General features: G+C 37.4%; 1 protein-coding gene across 1 annotated transcript in view; it reads right to left on the bottom strand.

Annotated features, from left to right (window-relative positions):
* Nucleotides 1-21925, bottom strand: part of PLCL2 (phospholipase C like 2) — a 98879-nt gene that overhangs the window by 42650 nt on the left and 34304 nt on the right. The window contains exon 2 of the mRNA XM_062496176.1: nucleotides 911-3397. Within this exon, the coding sequence (XP_062352160.1) occupies nucleotides 911-3346 (2436 nt within the window). The 5' untranslated portion in view covers nucleotides 3347-3397. The remainder of the gene's footprint in view (nucleotides 1-910; nucleotides 3398-21925) is intronic.

The raw sequence follows: 21925 nt of genomic DNA, 5'->3' as shown, positions 1-21925 counted from the left end.
TCAGGTCTCAGACATTTCCTTTAATCTCCTTTCCCTTAATACTGTATTACACCAAAAGGATGTGATAGGTCAGTCCATTTGAAATGACGATTCTTAATTTTGTTGATCACTGCTAGTATTCCATCAGAAGTTCATAAATAGTTAAAAGTTTTATTAAATGGAATGTAACTTTACAATTAATTTTAATACATTTCTAAAAGGGGTTATTTACCTGGAATCTCCAAGCAGAACATTTTTTGAAGTAAGATCTCTGGGCTTCCACAAAACAAAGCACCTCAGACTGCACTTTTTCCCTAAATTCTATGTGTGTACTAACATGACATTTCAAGTAGGGCGACTTCTTCTAGAAGATAACTTCTAATACCTTAGTGCTAATGGCATGTATTTCTAACGTAGTAAGGAAGAACCACGGAAAGCAAATGGATATTTCTTGAAAGCACTGCCTTCTATTTGGGACTAAAAAAAAAAAAGTAACTTTGGTGAAATTAAGCTAAACATTCTTAAGACGTACAAGTAAGGTCTCTGATAGGCATTAAAATCTCCCTTTAATCTGTTGTATGAATCTTCCCACATTTCAACTTAATTTTTTAAAACTAAAATATTGCCATACTTTCTTTTAGTGTATTTCTAATATTTCTTCAAAGACATAGGAGGAGTCAATAGGGCTGAGCTCTAACACTAGAGCCATATTTCCATTTTGACGTTCAACAAAATACACGTGTGCATTCAAGGTTGCATCAGTAAACAGTTCACCTAAAAGACTGCTCTGACATGTTCCACTCTTAGAGCTGCTCAGAATTAGACTCAAATAGTTCAACATACAAACATATACTTAAGAAAGCATGTATGCCATATGCATCACAGTACAAAGGTACACATATGAATCAATAAATTGATTATAAAACTGTACCTGCATATTTTCTCTCAAATCCGTAGCATCCCGAATAGGTTGGAGGGCATTCTTGAATACTTCATCTATTGTTTTAATCCATAATGTTCTCATAGAAGCATATTCCCTTGATTTCTTGCCCTTCCTCACAGAGAGGCCCCTCTTGTGAGGTTTCCCACCACCCCTTCGATTAGTAATGGCCACATGCACAAACAAGGAAGCATGAGCTAAACTTTCACCAGTCAATGACTGCAGAGGAACGTGCCGATAACCAGTCTGGAGACACTCAAAGGGAATAGTGTATTGCCCAATAAACTCGTCCCCAATGTAATCATCATCCAGTACTACAAAACGCACCATAGCTAGCTCTGGCAAATTTATTTGAAATTCAAAGCTTTCATCAAAAATTGGATTATCCCCATTCTGATGCATTGTTTTCGTCCTTTGCTCAGCACAGTCAGCAGGGATTCCATGTATCTCAACATAGACATAAGGATCCACAACATCACCTTTGGCACCTGATCCTTTGGGTTTAGGGAAGTTTTGCCCACTAATGATTTTAATATGAAGCAGCTGAGGCGAAACTCCAGGCACAGTGTCTTTTGTATTTGCACTAAAGAAGGAAACCTCTTCTCTCATGATAGCAGGACGAAGGACATAGCCACAGTTTCCATTTTGTCGAAACCAACCAATGTTAAGGTCCATCATTAAACCAGGTGTTTGAAAGTTCATTGCTACTATCTGACAACCACATTTCCAAAAGTCCTGGGGATTCATATTACTAGAGTCAATCCTCATAGGACTGGGGAAAACCCTTGCGAGAAAACGTTTGTTATAATTTACAAAGTCTCCTGGGTTTTCGTTGGCATATTTGCTAGCAAGCACTTCGTTAAAAGAGCACACTTCCCAGTACTTCTGGAGCTGAAATGAAACTTGAAACTCTTTGAACTGAACTGATTTACATATGCTTACCAACTCAGAGAGATCTTTGCAGAGCTGGAATCGTTTCCCTGTCATTGAGTTTTGCTGTTCTACCCCCTCCTTCGCCACTCTCTGTGACATTTCTGCTCCTTCGTCTTCATCTGTAACATCTCCCTCTAGTCCAGAACAATTAGCAGAAAGCTTCTTTGCTTTAATTAGTATTTTCCCTTTAAGTGATTCCGGTGATGGAAGATAAGACTCTTCAATGTTTGGAGACTGCGTATGCAGTTTGTCCCCCAAAATTTTCTTCATGTGCTGTACCATCACTTTCTGCTGCTTAATAGAACAATGATTTTCTAAACACAAAATAAGAGGGTATTCTGAAGCAAAAAATGCATACTTGTTAATAATGTCAATCACACTACGGAAGACAATTTGTGATGTCATTGTATGCCCTGTGTAAATCACAGGCTCGTTATCTGGACCATCCCATACATCCAGTTCAACACTTCGACAACCCATTTTTAGAGCACGAATGTAGCCCGTGATGTCAGAAGGACCTCGAAACTGATCCTCTATCAAGTATGTATTATGAGATGAATTTATAAAATAATGAGATAAAGGTTGTTTCATATCTTGACAAACTTTTTTATGCTCTGGATCAAATATGTGGCAGTCTGGTGAAGTAAGGTAATTTGTAAACCCATCTATAGAAAGACAACCCTTTTCCTGGCCCTCTTTGGCTGGCTCATATTTCTGAATAATTTCAAGGCTTATTTCTTCTGTGACTTGTGCCATACCCTGCTCTGCTTCCAAAAACATCATGAGGTCCTTGGTATCTAGAAATTCTTTATTGCTTGAAAACTGAACTAACAGGAAATAGATTTCAGGTCTGGTACAAAGCTCATGAAAAACTTCGATAAATTCTTCTTTTGTTACTTCAGTACCCATTTTTTCCCTGGATCTATGTAGCTCCTTGAATTTTAATTCAATTTTATTAATTTTTAAACCAGGGTTTAAGTCTTTTATAAATTGTACAGCATTACATAGGGGTATATGCCCCAGATTATCTACATCTGAGTCACTGAACATTTGTGAAAGCCACGAAGTCCGCATATTATCTTGAGTAGTTCCTAGCATATCTAGAGTATGTTTTCCATAAGAAATCAGGTATCTTAAGCCAGTAACCCAAATATTTGCAACATCTGCTGAGTTAGCAACCAGATCTAGTGACTCATAATTTTCGCCATATATAATTGAAAATGCACAATCTTCCGATATCTGGTCATATATTCCATTGCTGCGAAAGATTTCTGTATTTTTTCCTGTTCTTACTTCTTTGATTGACTTGATATCAATCTTTGCTTTTTCAGAATCCTTTTTTGAAGGTTCCCAGCGGAGAGACTGCATATCAGCATCCAAAAGAAAGTATCGGTGATACACCCTGGAGTTGGATCGGACCTTTTTGAGCTCAGAGCCTTCCACCATGGCATTGATACAGTCGCTTGCACTGCTGATCTTCTTCTCCGTGGGCATGCTGCTGAACGACACAGTCTTCTTCCTTTCTCGCTTTTGTTTCGTACCATCCTGGTAAACAAGGAGGAGGAGGAAAAAAAATGATGTATCAGTATGATTTTGCTCAACATTGAAACAGGTTTCAACTCAGAGCTGAAAGTTCATCAAGTAGTTCAATAAAGTCTGTGTGATGACCAGTAAGATGGAAATTCTTACTGGCATCATCACAGTGAAAATACTAATGTCTTAATATTTGCTCTTGCTCCTCTAAGTAATCTCCCACAGTTTATTTTCAGTAATTTTGATGGGCACAAAGTTTGAAAAATTAGTTTTGAATGCTAACAAAATAATAATGCTGTATTATTGCATATACGTATGTGCATTTTATACCCTACTTAGAGAGAGAACAGTCAAGTCTAAAGCCAAGGCAGTAGGAAGCAAGCTTTTCTCTGAGTCCATATAAAGTCCTACAGATACTTGCCAAACTTGTCAGTACAGAATATAATGCTTTAATGCCACGCTGACAGGGTCTTTGTGAACAGCAGAGAAACATTAATACACAATGAACTACATAAAATCCATAGGACATGGCCTTAATCTAAGTGTACAAGACATTAACAGCACTCTTTTATGCAAAGCTTCCTTCACCAGAGCACCCATCCATGTTCTTCCCATAGAATGCCCACAGCATGCACACATCCTTCCCCTTAGCAGGAAAATACCCATGGACAGTCTAAAGAAACTGCACTGAAGCACAAGGAACTGGACTGGAGCAGATATAGCTCTGCAAATTCTTAGTTGCAGAAAATACAGCGGTGACTCAGAAGGGAAATTCTGTGAGGATTTAACTGTTTCCAAAGAACCTTCATGTCATTAGAAATAACTTCAATAGAAGACCTGGTCATGAAGAGAAGCAAAAGTGACTCACCATTGCTCTTAAAGCAATGCAATAACCCTGAGGTCTTACTTTACTAGAGAAAGCTTGGGTATATAAGGATATATAAGCATTAAAAAAACAGGGGAAAATGTACCCATTTGTAACTTAAAAATTGTACCTATTTGTACCCATTTTACCTAAGGTATCTCTTGTACCTATTTGCGTTACTTAAAACAAGTGCACATAAATCAGCAACACATGACTTAAGTACAACCAACTTCATAAGAACTGAATTTAAGAAACTTGTATGCTTTCATTATCTGCATTTTCTGAGACTGAAAAATGCTAGGATTTTTTTTTTTCTGAAAGCAATGTGTCTTGAGGAGCTAAATTTTAGTCTGACATAACACTTGCATTAAAAATATTTTCATATTACATACCTTAATTAGAAGTGTTCTTAAAAATCAGCACAGCGCAAAAAATTACTTTTCCAGCTTTAAGAAAAAAAATAATTTTGATATTCCCTGAAACAGCTTTCCATTAGAAGTATGTTCCAGTGCCAATCAGCATTGCTTAAATGGCAGAAAGGAAAGTGAAAGAAAACTTTTAACGATTGCTGTGCTGAACAGATGTTCAAATAAAAACCATCCATTACAAAATGCATTTCCAGCTCAGTGCACATGTGCTTTATGTTTAGTTTCCTTAAATTAAAAATGCAGAGTCCTGGTTTTGTAATTTAATTTATAAGCATCTGAAAAGCCTTTCATTGAAAACAATGATTAGTAAGGTGAGCAGCCTTAATATTTGCTGTTCCATGTTTGAGAAAATTAATCAACCATGCTATTCTTGCACCTTTAATGACAGCAGAATTTGCTTTGTTGAAGTTCTCAAGAGACCAGTAAAAGCGAATAACCCTGCAGAGGACTGTTTTATTTCCAACTGCAGATCAAACACCTGCAATGGATACTGCACAGGATTGACTCTCAGAATCTCATTACGTGTAGTTTAGGCACAAAGATTGTTTTCAAACAGCAGCAAATTTCCATAACTTAGGGAAAAAAAATAAAATCAAATGTGATTTTTTTTGTTTACAGAGGTTTTTGTTCTATTTTAAGCCTAACTTGTTTGTCTACCCGATTATATCGCCTGCCCAGAAAAAGTGGCAAAGGACAGTCCCACATAAATGAACAATGACATTCCTGCCTGGTACTTCAGGACTTGGGATTAAGCATTTTGAAACTCCTTAATGCTCCAGATTTCTCAGTCATAGACCTGGGAGAGAAATACATTTCTCAAACTGCTGAGTAAAAGACAGCTGACAGATAACCTCCTGACACCAGAACCACCAAGGCCAGCAAGTATTACCTTGCCTGACCATGATCAGAAGAAAGGTCTACACCTTTCTCTAGGATCAGGACTGCATCTAATCCAAGTTACTGAACCATGACAGGAAAAAAATATCTTCCATTTCTTGATCCCTCTGATGTAAACAAGCCCATCTCAAGGCAGTTCCATTGCCAGCTCTGGTTACTGAAAGCTTGGAGTTCATGCACGTGGATCAGAGGAGCAATTCAATATATCACCTGCAAGATTATTTTGCCTTCCTGTCAGATGAATTCACAGCCAGTTCAGCAGCACTCTTTCTTTTTGCAGGATAAAGGAGTCTAGCCACTCGGATTATTTATATAAAGCCAGCACCACAATGTGAATTACTGTGGAAACGTTCTGAGCTCCAGAATACCCTTCATATGTTTTTGCTTCTCCCGAGATCAATAATCCTAAACTACCAGATAGAATGTGCAAGTCTCCATCCTGACAGAGACACAGCAGTCATAATCAATCCATGTGATCAGAGTAACTTCAAAGATATTTTACCAAAGACACTGTTGAGAAGAACCCACCTGTCTGAATTACCCACCAGTCTGAAAAGACACAGAAAATAAACGCTCACGCCACAAGATAAGAATGCAACTGCATAGAGTATGCACAAACTCTGTGAGCCTTGGCAATGTAGTCTGGAATGGAGGAGAGAGATTTATTCTGCTATAAGATGTGGAGGATTTCACCCCAGAAGTGAGGTGTATTCATGAACTGGGTCAAGTCTCTCATGGCCCTAGGGATACCTTGACTCAAAAAGAATGGCATATCAGAAAACCGCATGCATCTGAACAAACACAGGAGTGACTCCTTAGCATTCATGAGACTTACAGGGTTCTTGTTGTTCAACATGCTCAAAGTGACACTGACTCTATAGTGCAGATTTGTAATTCAGGCCAAGACAACAGCTACAGTTTTGTGCTGAAACAACTTTCAGTCATTCTAGGATCTCTCACACAATGAAGACCATGTCAATCTTCAGTTTATAATTTGTCCTGTCATCATTAGAGGATTTTCCCTAAAGACTGTCTATGCTTCATAAGACTTAATCACTGAAACCAGAACAACTACCTCATCAATACATTTCCTAATACCGTTCATGCCCCAGCCAAGGTCACCTGAAAGACGTTTTGAGGAATAGAGGAGACCACAGATAAAACTGTTTTGAAACATTGCTCATAACCACTGCAAGTGACTACACAAAGAGTTTAGATTATCCAGGAGTTCCTAGCAACAGAAAGCAAAGCATCTAGCAGTTTAAAAAACAGAAATAATCCCAGCTGTCACCTGTGGTACTTAAGAGACAGAGACAGCTGGAGAAAATGGATTAAAAGCACAAGGAGGGAAGAATATATCCATGATAACTTTTTTATTCCTCTCAAAGAAATAGCTGTGTGACTAAGACAGCACTATCTACAAAATAGAATTCTGGAGACAACAGAGAATCTTCAATCAGATATTGAGAGAGATGCACATCATTCCTGAACTGCAGTGCTTTTAATGTATGCAACTTTATCACAAAATTACTTAAAAAGCAGTTCCAGTAACCACTGGTACTGATAGGGACAGCAGTAGAGCTCAGAGATTTGATGATGTAATAGATCAGGATGACAGAGGAAAGGATTAATAGTGCAAAGTTTGTAAATATCTTCTGAAGGAAAGGAAGCAGAGAGTGAATTTTATAACTTAAAGAGTGAATCATGCCCCAGAAGCAGCACTTTAAAAATATTTAAACACCAAGCTGCCAAGATGATTAGGTACTACTAGGCCCGGTCCAGTGGAATTAAGAAAACTTACAGCTCAAGGCAGGGGCTTGGCAATCCCCTCAAAGTGGCAAGTGTGGGGCTGCAGCTGGAGCACAGCGCAGGACACTCCTTCCACCTGTCAATACAGAACAGTCCTCACACTGGCCCATGCAAATTCTGGAGATGGGTGCCTGTGATCCTGCCTCTCTCCATGACTAAAGACACCTGCAGCTTTGAGGTGATAGTTCTTAGACTGGAAAATCCAGGCCTCTACCTGCATTTAGGCCACTAAGGTGCTCTTTTTAGAACAGAGGACTTCAAACAGAAAAGACAATGGGAACAAGAGGAGGTGGCACAATGACAGATTTTTAGAGCACTGTCTGGGAAGTGAAAGTCCCTGACATCACAAAATATAAATATTTCACTTGGTGACCCTGAATGCAAAATTTGGTAGGTAGCAAGGACCTGAACACTGAATTTTATCCTCTCAATACGCATCTCCCCAGGTGACAGGTCCTGCTGCTACTTGTTTATGCTCTAACCATAAAGAATTTCCATTCATTTTTATATACCAGAGGTTCCCCAAAGCATGGAATGCAGCTCCATGAGTGCCTCGAGGGTGTGTGGCTGAGCACTCCAAGATGCCCAGGCAGAGGGACCAGAGCCCAAGCACTCCATGAGCAGGCGAGTGCTCTGCCAGCCAAGCAATTACATAAGAAACAAGAACACAAGACACACCTCTTGAAGTGCAGCACTTTGCTGCAAGCTTTTTGATTGCCACGGGCTGAGCTTTGACAACTTCTAAGAAAACTCACACACCTTGAGGCAATGATGGTACACAGTTTGTAGGAGCCACAGTCCCCAGAATGCCTACTTAGTTCATCCCAAACAGGCTTAAAAACAAGATAAAAACATGAGCCATTCAGCCTAGGAAGGTCTGTACAGAGCTGTAGTAATAAGACTGCAATCATGTACAGTGTCTCAAGAGCTTTCAAATATATATTTTATATATATATATATGTTCTGAATTAAGTGACATGCTTGCAGACCAGTGGTGTGCCATTACTGAGTAGGTGAGAAGAAAGGCCAGACCTAAGTTTGGTTATTTAAATCTTTATCAAATTACACCATTATTTCATGTAATACAGCGTGAAAGATGTTTCAGATGTAATTTAATGTATGTCTGTAGCCAATGGTTTCAGTAAAATTCTTTATGATGAGAACAGGCAGCCTGATGATCTATATAATGGACACAGAATGAACTACCCTTCTGGCACTACACAATCTATTGATGACTTGTTTTTTATAGTAGATGTGATACTCACATAGCCAATTTGAGTACAAGACCTGCCTGTTTTCATCAAATGCAATTAAGCACTAACTGCGAAAATCACCTTGCAGACACGATTCCTATTTCAGGAAATGACAAGTTAAAAGAAATACAATTGATGTTTTGTTTACTTAATTAAGTTTCTTAAATATTTTTCTTCAAAATAAAAAACTTGAAATTTATAGATTTTCTTCATACTTAAGGAAGCATGTCTATACATAGTTAAGTCTTCTCGAAGGAAAAAAACACAAGTTAGTACGTTAAAATATTATTTTTTTAATGTATTTTGTTACAAACATTATAAAATCAGTAAACTTGCTCTTCTCCAAGGTTCCACCTATGGTTTTAGAGATATAAATGTGAGTGTAGATAAGCAAATGAGATACAAAAGCAGTGTCAATATCACATCATCTTTATCTGTATAAATATTTTTAACACAAATATATTTAGGGTTTTCTTTGGAAAAAAACCCGTAACTAAAACAGTAATAAAGAACAGGACTTGGTTTTAAAAACACATGCAAAAAAATAAATCATACTATGTATAGTTTATCTATGCACAGCTGCCAACTCATTCTACAACACAGAATGCAGCATTATAAAAGAAGCTAAGCGAGTTTTTTGTAAAACACGCAGTAGGGAAAAAAAGGAAGGAAAATATCAGGTAACTCAAATCAGCAATGCTTCATCTTTGATACATAAAACAGCTGTGATCTCAAAAGTTTCATGCAGTTAGAGTCAGAGTCTTCTTTGGAAGACTGTGGAGGAAGAGGGAGAAAAGAGCTGGGAGGAGGAAGGAGAGAGGTGGTGGTGCAGAAAAGGCAGTTCACCATCAGGAGCCAGGTCCCCAAAGGCAGGAGCTTGGAGCTCTACATCCTTGTCCTGCATGCACCCTCTCTCAGCCTAATTCTCTTGGTATTAACAACTCATCAGAATAATCTGCTGACAGCCACCACTCAGCCCCTCTCTTCCAGCCAAGCATCCTCTCTTCCTAGTCAGCACCTTTCAATTTGCCATTACCAAGACATTCTTACTAACACAGCGACTGGGATTCACTAAAAGGCCCAAAGCTCCCAGAGCATGCAGAAACCAGAACAAGAAAAAGCTCTCCAAGGAATCAGCAGTTCAGCTGACAGGATCCCAAACACTTCAGAAATGGCCTGTGTTAAATCAGACTGTGTCCAACAGCCAGTGTTTAACTACACACAGCTCCCAGCAGTTGTATGTAAAACAAAGCACAGTCCTCCACTGAAATAACAACTATTTGAGGAGAGACAAAACATCATCTATTTGGAAAACACAAGTCCTCCTACTAGCTGTGAATCACTGCATTTGTGCTCAGCATTTAAATATTTCCTCAAAAAACAGTACTCATGACATATCTGTTGTGTGCAGAAATCTTCTAAGAGGAACATATTTTTCTAATGTGTAGTGGGTTGACTCCAGCCAGACCCAGTAACACAGTGTTATACATAACAATGAGGAGGAAAGAAAATACTATTAGTTAAATAAGTAACAATTCCGGGTAGATTTTTTGTTGTTGTTCTTGTTTTGCTTTGGTTTCTTTTACTAAAGGAATTCTGTGATTAAAGGAATATGGACACAGGTACTCAATATCCAAACAAAAAATGACCTATATTATTTCAGATGAGCAAACTGTATGGCTCATGATATAGTTAAACCAATTCTTTCTTCAACCCCTCTTCAAAACATGAATTTTCTGTCCTGTCTCTTCCTCCTGCCCTAGTTGCATCTCCTTTCTCCCCACTTCAGCTCCTCACGCCCTTATTAACAGCTGTTTGACACACTGTAAGTTAATTTACCTCTCTACCTCAGGAAACAAAAAAATCTATTTTCTTCCAAATTAGTTTTCTGCAATTTCAGGGAGCTGAAGCAATTTTCCATGTGACCAGCTAAGTATTAGAGCTGGTTCAAAATAACCACTAGAAGCAAGGAACTGATTAAAAATCAGAGGAAAGAAAGAATCACTCGCTTTCATCAGGAAATTAATTCAATTAAAATCAATGTAGCTGAAACTGTTCTGTTGAAATCTGACCCTACATGAACTGACAGTAGAGTTTTATGTCTTTATGTGGTGGACTCAATCTTAAATTTCTTTTCCAACATAAACAATTCTATTAGGGAAAACAAAATCTCTCATCTTGGTCCACCTCAGAGAGTACAGCAACAATTTCACAAACATATAAAACAAAAAGGCAAGCTATAAGAAAGAACTGCCAACATCATAAAATAACAGAATTGAGGTTCTTAGGCTCTTGGGCTCATTTTGTTCTGCCTCATTTCAAGAAAACAGGACACCAGAAAATTTATGATTCTATGATATGAGAGAGATCACTTTCACACTACCTATTAGAAAGAGCAGAGGAAAACAGTGACCTGTGCTGTCCTTGTGGCTGTTATAGCAGCAATTTAACTCAAAAAACTGCGACAGGCCAGGAAATAACAGGATATGGTTTTGCAAAGAGAGTTTAGTCTAAAAGCTTTCTTTGCAAAACTTCCTACAGAAGAGCTTATTTAGTCATTTGATCAGCTTACCAAGAGTAAAGAAACCATCTTTTAATACGTTTTTCATGTTGCTGTCTCAAGTATCCTCAGGTTATTTCATTATTCAAGTGCTCTCACAGGATGTCACAGGGGAGCTTCCCCTGTGCTCCACGGCACAGATACAGATTCACAGAATATTGAGTTGGAAGGGGCCCACAAATCGTCAAGTCCAAGGCAAGCACTTCTTCCAGGAAGATGCCAAAGACATCCAGGGGCACGATGCCGCCTGCTCCCTCCTGACTTGGCTCTTACATAAATCTTCTCCATATTCTTTTGAACAGAAAGTAAACATTCTGATATTGCCTACTCTGCTGAAAATAAAGGACTTGAAGCTACTTTTACTACATTTGATTTTTACCTAAATTTTAAAAGGTCTATTTTTACTACTAAGACATCGAGATCCTACAGTTTCATGCTGCCATAATGTTTGCATTCTAGCGGCAATTTCTAGGATACGCCATTTTAAGATTGTGTAATTTTATGACATAATTTTATAATTTAATTATATTATACCATGTATTACATTATAATTATATAATGCATTAATACTGTGTGTGTGTATGTTATATAATATTATATCTGAACATCAAAACACAGTAGCAAAACCAAAATTCAAACACCATTGAGGCATTTTTTCTTGCATGAGTTCATCTGCATATTTATGAAATTTAAAAGGTCATTTGATTTCAGGGGTTAATTTACAATACAGATTAGCAGGGGAAAGGGAGAAAAAAGTCTGATCTGAAAAGAAAATAAATAAGAAGCATTTAAGGAAATTACCCAGACTGCTGTGAGCACTGAGAGAGCCAAAGCCTGAGTTATGCTTGGCATGAATGTCTCAGTTCTTAGTGTTTCTGAGTCAGTTACAGTTCAGCCTTCTGGGGAGCATTTCCAATGGAGCAAAAGAGGTATCCCATTTTCACAAACTCAATAAAAGCAAAACATATTCATATGCATATTTCAGATCCAAGCAACCAACATCTTAACCAAATCCATATAAACTGCAGTAATTATTTATGAAAAACAGCAGTACCTAAGTGCTGAGTCTTAAACGGAGGAAACTACACTGACAGAAAGCTGTTAAAAATTGCTTGATGGCATGAAGAGTTTTAACCCTAGGTAGAGAGATTTTTAGATTCCTAATTTCTCATGTACTAAGAAATCATATCTAAACTATGACAAACAGTTCATTTTAACAAATATGAGTTATTCTAGTGATACAAGGTATACTAGAAGCTTATGTTTATTATAACCATTTATTTTTTTGCCATCAATTATCAGAAAAAGTAATTGAAGCAACAGATGCTTTTAGCTTGAATAACTAAAGATGACAAAGCTGATGCTGTATGTAAAGGTACTAAAGGATTCGAAATTGGCTCAACAAAAAGGTTCAACAGGTTTCAGCACAGCTAAGGGAGGAAAAAGGCTCTGAGTCTTCACTGTTATCTATAAAACCAGCAAGATGCTCTTTCTGCATACATGCACACCTATCTAAACTCTGAGCATTTTCATTCTCAGGTCTTCAATAATGCTTCAAGTACCTAAACGTTATAGCTAAGATACACTTTCAGGAGCATTCTAATCAAGATTTATCAACCAGATTTAATATGCAGCAGTCTGAAGTTGAATATCAAATTGCCTTCAAGTATTCATAGCTGCATGTTAGTTCCACTAGTAGAAAGCATGGCATTTTTCCATTTCTTGTTTCAGTCATAAACAGCAATTTCACTGAATTGACAAAATACGTAGCACAGCTGTCAGCCTTTAAAGCAAAAGTACAGCATGTGGATGACTTTGAAATATCAGAGTAACTACGGTTAAGATTTCTGTAATTTCAGATTCAGGCTTTGCAGAAAGCTGCTTTACCTCTCCCTCTGCTGCTGCCCTTGAGCCTCATAGAGGAAGAGAAGCCAACAGCATCACCAGCAGGAGGTGAGATTGAGCACTGGCTCAAGACTCCCAACCCTTTTCCACTCTTGGGAAAGCCTTCCCAGCAGCTTTTCCAGATTTTCCCACAGACATAAGTGCTGGGTTTGGTATAGTTGTTTGGTTTTTTACCAACTTTCCTGGTAGCAGGCCCAGACATTATCCTATCTGATTCAAAACTAACCAGGACAAACCACCTGACAAAAACTTGTAGAGCATGCATCTTGGGATGCCACTACAGGTTCATACTCCATGACATTACATGTATTTAAATACTAAAGAACAGTAATATGGGAAATGATACCTTGCTCCATACAGAAAAGATTCTTATTTTCAATGCGGCATATGCAGCCAACAAATGAAAATAATTGTTTGTTATGATTGACTAATTTAGTCAGAAAGCAGAAAAGTACCTTGTCTCTCTCCTTTACTGTATAAGGAAGCCTACATGATATTCCCTTAATTGTCAACATCTCTTGCTCACAAAAAATAAAGAGCCGATTGACTATAAATGTGTTATCTGACTTATGGGAATGGCTTTTTCACACATTCTTACAGGTCATCCTACCCAATCTCTCAGCACAATGCTGTGACTAAATCATGCATTTTTCCTTTCCCTGATGAGGCAAAATATTCACTTCCACCTGTGCTGTGAATTTGTGTATTTTGTCCAAATTTCAATGCAAATGTCACCTGTTCTCTTGGAAAGCTCCTAGTGTTTTTGTGTCCTTTCCTGTCGCTGAGTGTTTTCCAGGGAACAATACAGAAATAAAACTATCACATACGGGTTATTTTTTTCCAAGTGAGACATTCAGCTACAGAGTAATATTTTTTTTTTTTCATTCTAAAAACTATAATTACCATTGCCCTGCAGCTTTCAATTCATCAACTGATTTTCATCACTCTAGTGATTGATGAACAGTGTCTTCAGATTTGCTTCTGGACTAATTGTAATTGGACTAGCAAATTTCACAAGATAACTTTAAAGAAAGAAATGGAACATCACAGACTGAATATTGCTATCCTTGTGTGGTTTGAGATAAGTTCCTTTTTGTCAATTAAGAGAGTGACTATTACCAATATTAACTCTTCAATGCCACGAAGAGTTCATGCAAATAATTCAATATTAAAATAAATACAAAAGCTGGAACTTTTGGAAACTTACATCTTGCTAAACAAATATTATCTTGCAAATTCTTGAGTTGCTACTTCAGCCTTATTACTTAGATGGCAATGATAATTAAACAGTGATAACCAGCTGTTGATTTTTAAGGACCATTCTTATGATACGGATAAAAAAAAATACTAGGTTATCACATGGGCAGACAAGACATGAGTACCCAAGTACCTTTGTTAAAAACATAAGGCTGTTTCTGACTTGCTTTCCTTGTTGATTTTAAGGTGTATGTAATTTCGAGTTGTCAAAAAATTACAGGAAATTCTCATGCTGAATGCTACATCACAATGCCCTTCTCCCCCCCCTTAACTCAGTTCTTTAATTATTCACAACAGTTACAAGCACTTAGGAAAGAACAGGGAGTTATAAATATTTAATACAAGATGCCTGTAACAGAAAGATATGAGAGAGACTACAAAAAAATCAAACAAAGTATTTATCTTAAGCAAAATAAAAAGCAAGGCAGGAGATCTTTATTTATATAAATGTTTACAGCTTTGACAAACCAAACTTAATAAGTCATCAGTATGTTTTACCAAGTAATTGCAACTAAACAAATAAAAATTGTCAGGTATACCAGTTTTCTTCAGACTTTCAGTATTTTAAAGGGATTTATTTTGATCACTTGCTACAAGTTTGCCTTGTGAGCAATGCTGAAGAAGTATCACTGCAAGACACTACAGTTTCAAGATGTTAAAATATGCAAGAGCAAATACACTGAAGACAATTTTTAAATTCTCATCCATAACAGCAGCATCTTATCAAGTAGCTGCTAAGAAATTCTCAATATAAATTAGAATTATAGCAATTGGGGTGGTAAGAAAGTATGAAAGACCTCAAAAATATTGTCAGATGCAGTTTATAGCCCTCCTAGTTGTGGAGGAAGGCTAAGGAAACAGTGTGCACTCGAACTGCAGTACAATATGGCAGGTAAAAAAATTCCAGCTTTTAATTTCCAGAACTCACTGCATTCAGTACTTGGTACAGGCAATAATGAAAATATGTTGATACCATAACTGTGTTCTGTGAAGGAAAAAAATAATTACTAGGAAAACAAGACTCCTTTTTTAAACCACTAAGTCATAGAAGTGAAATATCATTGATGTTTCATTACTATGTTCATGTACCATATCTCAATACCCTGTATGCAGCTTTCTAAATTTCTTATACATCACAAATACTCAAAAAGTCACAGTGTAGGGCACAAAAACTAACTCACATGATATCCAAAACTAAAACCAATTACAGAAACAAAAAAATTTTCTCCTCTGTTTTCTTCAAATTGAATTACTTTCTGCTCACTGTGCAACCAAAAGCCTCCACTGATTCTGCTCAGATTTCTGTCCTTTGAAATTAGCTCAGGGTCCCACCATGAAGGTCCCCCTGCCTAATCCAACAGGAAAAAACGTGCATGCCTGGGGTAGGCAAGAAAAGGCTGAAGAAGAAAAATGTAGATAATCCTTAGAAACTACATTAATTTTCCTTACCTCTACATTATAGCCACCCACCGTGAAAACTCACAGCAATTAAATGATTTCATGGGGGAGAAGTTTTATTCTTGTTCAATGTAACAGAGACAGAAACTAGGACTGTTCCCTTATAGTCAACACCCTCACTCTCCCCGCTTCCTACTTCCAACTTTGTTTTCTCTTTCGTTATAACTATTTATTATTTTATTTATTGGTTCAACAAAACTTTCCATACATATTATTTTAATAGTTCATATTTTCTTGTAAAATTATTTGAGCACTCGTCTTCAACATGGAAACCTTTGTGGGAAAAAAATGTTCTTCTTTTCCTAAAACAGTTAGTCAGAACTGAAAATGTACCATAGTAGCCACTTTTGTACCTAAAGCATGCAGACAGTTGAATAGTTTAATAGGACAGTATATTTAGATCATACTTGAAAGTTTGCCTGTGCAGTGGACAGTAATGTAAAGAAAATCCCAGCTGTAAAAGACATCAGTGTACCAGGAAAAGTACTAGAATGGACACAGTTATATTTGCAAATGTGCCTTTTGGTTACCTATCTTACTCCTCCCAGTAGTTGAATTATGCCAGGAGAAAAAGCCTGCTGTTAGAATTTGTGTGGTCCCTAAAAATGGAGCTGGCCCTCGTGTCACCTACACCAATAAATTTAGGCAAAAGCAGACAAGCTTTCCATATTAATACTTACACTTGAACCCTGAAAATAAAGGCAAGCATTCAAATGCTATAATGAAATCTGAAGGAACAATATTTTATATATTTAAGAACTCTCAGAATAGTTTAACTGATATAAAGACCAAAACAGTAAATCCTTAACTTCTTACAAAACCAGACAGATTATTAGATTTAAAAACAAACAAACAGATGCGATGAAAAGCGCTGACATTAAAATGCAAAACTTTTGGGGTTTAACTTTTTTTCTTTAGAAACAGATTGTGTGTAAAACATTTTAAAAGCACATCTTCAACCAGCTTTACCCAGATTTCCACACATTTCTGTAAACTCATACTGCAACATGACTTGCACCGTTGGACTCAACAGAACTTAAGTTTGAAATGACAGAGGGGCTAAAGGGAAGCATAAGAACTGAGAGGAAGCAGATGTGCCATCAAAGGAATGCTGGTTTAGAAGATTTAGATTTCTGTACTAAGAACAGAAAGAATACATCCAATGGAAAATGATTTGCTGAACTAACTTGATGCAATGGCTAATCGAAAAGTTAATAAAAATATTAAGCTATTTGAGTACTGCATTTTGTTTACATATACACACATGAATATAGAATTCAGTAGGTATTACCCACTTTGAATCCTGAACTAAAAATAGTGACATTATAATTTAAATTGCTATAAATCAACCAATTCTCTGAGACACAATGTTAGCTGAACACAGCAAAAATATTCTGGCAATATTAACAGTACTGTCTATTCATATTTGCAGCAACTTGTTGCTGGCCAAGTTTTCCTTATCATTGGATTTTAACTGTTCAGTAGAAAAGAACAAACAGTAAGTGGTATAACTATTTCACACAGACATTTGGTAACTTCTCATTCAATATATGTTGAATGGTTATTTCAGCAACTTGTTTTATGCTGCAACTCTATCTCAATCTTCCAACCAAGTGTAAACTAGCTATTTAAACTTGTAGAAATAGGACACAAATTTTACAAATTTGGAAAATCAACAACAATTTGGTTCCAGCCTATTGCACTGGAGTATTTACTTGAACATTTTTTAAGAACATTTCTAGTTGCATGCATTACATAATAAAGAATATATTTTGGCCCCAGTAATGTATTACAAATATCCTTCTTTTAAATACCTATCATTTTCTGCCAGTTTCATCCAGCACAATATTATTTCTAGAACGTTAAGGAACTGAATTTTCAGATATCTCTGTTAAATTATCTGCTCTCAAATACAGCAGAAATGTCCCAGTTTATACAGAATCTTTTCCCTATTTGCACACTTTTCACAATGGCATTTAGTTACAATAAAAATTATTTCTTTAAAGATTTATGAGAAGGAAGGAAATCGTGGCAGAGTAAGCTTCATGGTGATAAAAGTGATTGAGACAGAAGCAGGCTGTTTCCAGGGCTACCAATGAACCATATATTATGTTTTAGATGGTTTCCTAGGAAAATAATCCTAGGGATCACATCATCTAAGAATGCATAAGAGACACACATTCTCCTAACTTTAAAATGTATTTCTAGATTTCAAATAAATCTGATAAAAGAGGAGATCTAAAGATGACACACTTCCATAGACTTTCCAAAACCAGGCAGTTGGGAAGAAAAAATGGATCAGTAAAATTCGGATCATAAAAAAACCAGAGATCAAGAATTCACACCTCCTTCGATCCCCTAGTCAACCAACACGACACAATCCCACTGGAGCTGGTGTGTCACCTGCTACTTTCCACAATGTAAAATCTTAGCCCAAAGAACATTTTTTTCCCTTCTTTTTTTCATTCTGGCTTCATTTATCTGGAATGGATATACAACGCTGAGATCTAAACATCTCAAGTCTTTACTGCCTCTCACTGAGACTTCCTCAGCAGACATTACAGCACAGCCAAGAACTCCCGAGGGCTCCATACCAAAAAACAAAGGCTTGCTGTTGAACATTATCAAGCAAACCCTGCTCCAAGAAGGGCAGGTGTAGAGTACCTGCCTCTTCAAAGACAACATTCTCTGCTACTACACAGACTAAGGTTCCTTATCTCTTCTAGGCAAGACACCAGAGAGGCTTATCTCACCAGAGCACAACCTGCTGTTCTCCCACAGAAGTTCCCAGCAATTTTGAAAGAGAACAGAAAAAGTTCCAGAAGAGATCTTAACCTGTGTCAAAATTCCCACTGTAGTAAACAGTATTTTTCAATTCATGTAGAAAATTCATGTATTGCCTGAAGTGCTTAAAACTAGCAATGTACTGTCCACCTTCTTTTTCTACCAAGATAGCTGCAAACTGCACCTGAACAAGACCAACTATCCCAGTGCCCTTAGCAGATACTGAGAGGTGACAGATACACACAAGAAAGTCATAAAACTTCCTTGTATGAACACACTTTCTTCTATGTTGGAACACCTGAATTAAACCATAAGATTTCAGAAATTACTTCTCCTCAGACTACCTGAATCTCAAATTATTTATTTTCTTCAGGGAGATCAGAGCTTTGTAAAAGGGTGATTGGAGCAATCTTCTGCAGACATTGCTCCTCAGGGGCAGTAGGCTTTGAGCTTCCCACACACAAGTCAGTAATCTCAGGATACTCAGAATCACATTTACTGATAACTGATCATTAAGACAATTTAGTGCACATCTGTTCAAAGGATAACAGTAAGTTTTTATCACAACTTTGAAGCATTCCTGTGTAATTTGTTTGTTTTAAACACAGTCCATTTTAGGAGGTTTGGTCCTAAAGATAGTGTGCTCAGTGACAAAGTGAATGAAAATACATTATGCAGAGGGTTCACATTGGCTGCAACCTATTATAACTTCAGTATAATTTAGCAGTTGCTTGTGCTCTCAACGAAATGCCAATGCTGGCCACAGTTTCTTTATCCATTGTTAGGAACCTCCCTTCGCTTATTATTTAATAACTTGTTCCACTAATCGTTATCAGCCTCACCAGTGCTGAGTGCAGGACAATCCCTGCCCTGGTCCTGCTGGCCACACTACTGCTGATACAGGCCAGAATGCCAGTGGCCTTTTTGGTCACCTGGACACACACACTGGCTCATGTTCAGCTGCTGTCGACCAGCACGCCCAGCTCCTTTTCCTGCAGGAAGCTTTCCAGCCACTCTGCCCCAGCCTGTAGCACTGCCTGTGGCTGTTGTGGCTCAAGGGCAGGATTCAGCACTCAGCCTCACTGAATCTCAGACCAGTGACCTTGGGACATTGATCCAGCCTGTCCAGATCCTTCTGCAGAGGCTTCCTACCCTCCAGCAGATCAACACTCCTGCCCAACATGGTGTCAGCTGCAACCTTACTGAGGGTGCACTCCATCCCTTCATCCAGATCATGGATAAAGATATTAAACAGGACTGGCCCAATACTCAGCCCTGGGCAATGCCACTTGAGCCAACAAGATGGATATGGTTCCATTCATCACCACCCTTCAGACCTGTGCAATGATCAGTTACCTCAAGCATTTGTCTATATTCTGTAAATTAGAGAGAAAAGATACCATTTGAGCACATAACCTACCCACTGGTTAATGAGGAAACACCAAAAGATGCAGCGCTGAAAAATCCTTAAAAGTCATATTACGCACACCACAATTTACCAATTAGATTGTTAATGATGATTATAAACATTCTGAAAACCTCAAGAGAGTATCTTCTATGCTCTTCAAGCCTTATGATAGAGTCTATGCTTTTCCCCGAGTTTCTGGTTAATTTCTAAGCAATACAGAAAACACAACTGAAAGCAAGCAAGATGTTAGAAACTTTCCCTAGTATAACACTACTAGGTAACTCTGGGTGTCTATAAAATAGACAAGACTAAAATACACTTTAAAATACATGGAAAAGTTCTGAAGTGTAATTAAGTGTTATTACATAGACCCAAACTTTCTGAAACAGGTGTTTATTTTTGGAGTTCAACTTTCAGCTCTTCCAGCAAACCTTTTTAAGTGATCCATTTTCCTGACCCCTAGAAATAATCAGTCACTCTTTTAAGGAAGTGCTGGAAGTCAGGATCCCCAAAATGAATAGTCCAACATAATCATCAGTTCCTCGTTAATGCACGTTCAACTTCAAGTAATTTTTACAGGACTGTAATCCTTTTTCAGTTCCCAACTAATAGCTGGTGAAGTAACATCATACCAACAGTATTATATTTCAAGATGCATGAAAACATATCCAAAAATTTTCTCCTCCATTTAGCTGTTCACTGCACTTTGTGTGAATGTATCACAGCTACAGACTTATAATTCTAGTTTTGTTCCCATATGCCAGATTGAACAAATGTTATGCAGAGAAAACAGATACATTTTATGGATGTATGCAAGTATATTATTCACTGATTTATAAGACACTGGTGGCTAACAAGAAATGTTTACACAGGCAACCTTCCTAAAATTCTATGTTGTATGGTAATAGGACTGCAATTCTGCCTGAGATTATAAGTAAATTACTGTATCCAAAACCACACTCCAGGTATAAACATAACTTTATGAACAGCAAGTCTGCCATACATATCATTTTGTCATGGACATAACTGAACAATATACACATTAGCAATGCAAGAATCCAAGAAAAATTGGCAGACTTGCCACAGCTCTGGATCCAGCAGTGTGTGGAAAACTCATAAAAATGTGTGACTGGAAGGCAACGAGTGCTGATGGTGAGACTGCACACACATCCGTTGGCTCGTTCCAGAAACAAACCCAACAGCTGAACCCGAAGGCTAAACAACAGCAAATCTTTCGGATGCTTCTCATCCTAAGGCTTCAACCAGTTTCAGGAAAATGTTCCAAATTCAGACTGCAACTCTGCCTCTCTATGTAAGATCCAGTTGTTTTTACTAACGTCAAATGTTACAAATGTAGCCAAAGTCTCAGGAAAATGGACAGGTTCACTCACTTGTCATCAGATGAAGAATGACAAAGACGAAAAATATAGAGATAAGACAAACATTCAGGAACATGAAAGACAAGGGGTTTGATCATATATTCTTTACCTCACAGTCATCTCCCAAATATATAGCAACAGAGACGAATAGTAGTTTTGTATATGTTTTTCTTAGGTTTATTTCCATGTTGTCCCAGCAGACCAGTATTAATAGAATCAGGAACATTCTGATGCTCGTTTGATACAGTCATAGTATTCACCTAGTAATCTTTTTTATTTATTTAAAGACAGCATTTAGATGAATTACTTCTGGAACCACAAACTGGTTTAAAGAACATCACTTTGATTCCCTGTGAAAAAATAAACCAGCATTTTCTTCAGGAGTGGACCACTCTACTACAAAATGCATATTTTAACATTGATATTTTAACATTGTTGTTCAGTTCTTTGATTCACTATCCAATAATCATCAGTGGTGTATACTCCTCTGTTTTTTTTTATTTTACTGAGGTTACAGCAGAGCTAGTCTAAATTCTT

The sequence above is a fragment of the Cinclus cinclus genome, chromosome 1 (assembly GCF_963662255.1).
Source record: "Cinclus cinclus chromosome 1, bCinCin1.1, whole genome shotgun sequence".
NCBI lineage: Eukaryota > Metazoa > Chordata > Aves > Passeriformes > Cinclidae > Cinclus > Cinclus cinclus.
This window is presented reverse-complemented; position numbering and strand designations above follow the sequence as displayed.